Source organism: Metopolophium dirhodum, chromosome 1 (assembly GCF_019925205.1).
Source record: "Metopolophium dirhodum isolate CAU chromosome 1, ASM1992520v1, whole genome shotgun sequence".
Classification (NCBI taxonomy): domain Eukaryota; kingdom Metazoa; phylum Arthropoda; class Insecta; order Hemiptera; family Aphididae; genus Metopolophium; species Metopolophium dirhodum.
Window position 1 is genome coordinate 13,083,013 of NC_083560.1, and position 3,645 is coordinate 13,086,657.

Genomic DNA, 3,645 nt, shown 5'->3' on the forward strand with positions numbered 1-3,645 from the left:
TATACAATAATTGGCCTTTTGGGGACAGGTAGCTGCGCTGGTGTCGTGCGGCCGGGCCCGACGGAGACGCTGACGGCATCGGCGACCGTGAGCAACGGCGTTCGGACACTGAGCACTGCAGGTTGTGGGGGTCGGGGGACAATGGTTACATCTTAGATCAGGGGTCTTCAACCCGCGGCCCGCGGGCCGCTTGCGGCCCGCCCTGTCATAATATGCGGCCCGCGATCACATTTGAAATTAAGCATGTATATTTTCTAATTCGATAAAATTATAACGGCTAAGCCATCGCTATCGGAAATATGCGATAAGATAAATTTAATTATACGTACTAAACCTACCTACCTACCTAGATATAAATGACCTAACCTACCTAGAGATAAATGTTGGCTGTTGCCTGTTAGTTCGTAATCGATTGTGGAATGAGCATAATACTCGTGTGAAATATGTCAGTCAGTAAAAAACGTAAAATCTCGGATGAAAGTCGCGTTTTTCAAGAAAAATGGTCCAATAACTATTTTTTTATTCAAGTTAAAGAAAAGGCAATATGTTTGATTTGTCAAGAATCGATTGCAGTGATGAAAGAGTACAATTTAAAACGACATTATGGTACCAAACATGCAGCAAAATATGATATGATACAAGGACAACTTCGAATTGACAAATTTGCATTGTTAATGAAAAATATACAAGGTCAGTCTTCCGGTTTAAAAAAATATCATAAAGACTCAGAAGCCAGTGTCAAAGCTAGTTATATAATAGCACAAAAAATTGCCGCTAAATCGAAGCCGTTCACTGATGGTGAATTTATAAAAGAGTGCATGGAGGCGGCCTCTGAAATTTTATGTCCAGCACAAAAACAACTTTTTTCCAAATTGAGTTTATCAGGTGTAACTGTAGCAAGGCGTATAGAAGAACTAGGAACTGATATTGAGAGCACCCTAAAAGAACGAATTTCTAAATTTATTTTTTATTCGCTGGCCCTTGACGAAAGTATAGATTTGTCAGATACTGCTCAATTAGCAATTTTTGTTCGGGGTATCGATTCTAATTTTAATATCACTGAAGAATTAGCCGCGCTTTTTCCAATGAAAGGCACAACAAAAAGTTGTGATATTTTTAATGCGTTAATATCGACACTTAACCGTTTTGGCATCAAATTAAATAACCTTTCTGGAGTTATAACAGATGGAGCCCCATCAATGGTTGGAAAAAATGAAGGGCTCGTAGCGCTAATTAAAAAAGAAATGAGTACATGTGGTGCTTTACAACTGATGCAATATCACTGCATTATCCACCAAGAAAATTTATGTGCAAAATCTGTCGGTTTTCAAACTATTATGAAAGATGTTGTAAAAATAGTAAATTTTATCAGATCAAGAGCATTGAATCATAGAGAATTTAAAAACTTTCTAAGTGAAATAGATGCTGAACAAGGAGATGTAATCTATTTTACAGATGTTCGTTGGCTCAGTAGAGGAAAAGTCTTGAAAAGGGTTTTTGATTTAAAAAACGAAATTTTTGAATTTGCTGCAAGTAAAGGAAAAAAATTTGAACAACTTAATGATACAGAATGGAAAAATGATTTTGCCTATCTCACGGATATTACATTGCACTTGAATGAGTTGAATTTACGCTTGCAACGTCAAAACCAATTAATTCATAATTTATTCGACCATATTAAAGCTTTCGAAAATAAACTTATGCTGTGGGAAATCCAGCTAAAAAAAAATAACACAGCTCACTTCCCATGTATGTCAAAATACAATGTTACTTCAACAGAAAAATATGCAGAAGCAATTTCTGATTTAAAACACCAGTTCAAGTTGAGGTTCTCAGATTTCAAAGCTAATGAAACATATTTTAATTTGTTTTCAATTCCATTTTCATTACCAGTTGAAGATGTCCCAGAAAACATGCAAATGGAGATCATTGATTTACAAAACAATAAAGTATTAAAAGAAAAGTACAATAATGTTGAACTTTCAATTTTTTATTCGAAATATATTAACACAGAGACATATCCTAATCTTCGAAACAACGCATTAAGAATGATGTCTCTTTTTGGCAGTACTTATACTTGTGAACATATTTTTTCACGAATGAAAATTGTCAAATCAAAAAATAGAGCTCGGTTAACTGACAGTCACTTGGAAAGTTCACTCAGAATTGCCTCGTCGCAGATCCAACCAAATATAAACAAATTAGTTAGTGAAAAACAGTGTCAGTTATCACACTAAAAATAAAATAAAAAATTTGTAATTAACAAAAAATGTTTATCTATATATGTTTTAATAATAATAATAATAATAATTTGTAATTTAAAATGTAATCATGAAAATTTTAATAATAAAACTGAATTTTTGTATAAAATACATGTTTTTACTACGAATGCGGCCCGCAAGATTATTAAAAAATAATATGTGGCCCGCTGCATAAAAAGGTTGAAGACCCCTGTCTTAGATCATATACAATGGATGAAGCTACTTTAATCATTTGCTGTGTCCAACATAACCCCCCACTTATTAGTTATTTTACAGTGATTGTTGGCGAAACGCATGCGTAATAACTAGGTGTACCTTGAAATCAAATGGTTGGTGGGGATGGAATGTAAAGTAGCATAGGCGTAACCTAACCGTAGGTTGTAACCACTAAGGTACGCTCGGGGACTGTTTCTGATAGAATAATGTGCCAAAAAATGCTGTGATGTTACATAATACTATATGCCAGCGGTTCTCATCCTTTTGATATATTTAAATTTGGTGAGATTTTTTACGACCGATTATTTATTTATTTTTTGGTACATTTTTAAGACAGAATAAAAATAAAAATAATGATATATTTTAAGTAATAAATTAAATGATTAAAATGTTTGCTCTCTCATTTATTTTTACAATTTGTCGGGCTATTCGGGCTACTTGGCAATTGTCGGGGAAAATTGTATAACGTGTGGTTCATAGGTAGAGTACTAGAGTACTCATGCTACAAATATTTTTTAGTTTTAGGTGAGTGTTTTTGTACTAATAAAACAACAATAATTTATTCGTGTGTGCTTTAACCCTGAAAACCACATTTTTATTTGTTATGCCATCGGAGTAAACTTTGGTATACAGACTTCAGGCTTCAGAACAATAAAAAAAAATCTATATAATTTTATTTCATTTTAATAAATTTTAATATAATTTATCATCATTACGTGGAAGAATCATTGGTGAAACACTAAGCAAATCACCTTTATAAAAAAATGGAATGCATTATTATTAATATTATTTATAATTTACTTAAATTATTAATTATTATTATGATCTGTTATATTTATTACTGTTTCACTACGTATTATTAAGTTCATCAAAATGTACCTATCAAGGACGTAGGTATACATCGTATCATATAATAATTTCTAACAACCATAAAAACTATGGTAATAACTAGCGTATTCCTTATCCTAAGCATAATATAATTGTTGTTACTCGTTAACCACGCAATAAATTGGCTATCTACTTAGAGGCGTCTAAATTTATTAGTAGGCTACTATATTGTAATATAATTTTTCATCATAACGCGGAAGGATCATTGGTGGAACACTAAGAAAATCGCCTTCATAAAAAAAATGAAATGCATTATTATTATAATCTGTTATAATTATTA

At 32.4% G+C, this 3,645-nt stretch overlaps 1 protein-coding gene across 1 annotated transcript; it reads left to right on the plus strand.

The window, feature by feature from the left end:
- The first annotated feature begins 443 nt into the window (after nt 1–443).
- LOC132953754 (general transcription factor II-I repeat domain-containing protein 2B-like) lies at nt 444–2,237 on the plus strand. Its single transcript, XM_061026109.1, has 3 exons — nt 444–1,470; nt 1,540–1,949; nt 2,016–2,237. The coding sequence occupies exons 1-3, from the start codon at nt 444–446 to the stop codon at nt 2,235–2,237; spliced, it is 1,659 nt and encodes a 552-aa protein (XP_060882092.1).
- The last annotated feature ends 1,408 nt before the right edge of the window (nt 2,238–3,645 follow it).

Excerpts from the sequence above, each read along its gene's own strand:
- LOC132953754 (XM_061026109.1), top strand. The coding sequence starts at position 444 with ATGTCAGTCAGTAAAAAACGTAAAATCTCGGATGAAAGTCGCGTTTTT. Across the intron at positions 1,471-1,539 it reads TACAGATGTTCGTTGGCTCA|GAAAAAAATTTGAACAACTT; the intron begins GTAGAGGAAAAG and ends CTGCAAGTAAAG. Across the intron at positions 1,950-2,015 it reads TTGATTTACAAAACAATAAA|ACATATCCTAATCTTCGAAA; the intron begins GTATTAAAAGAA and ends ATTAACACAGAG.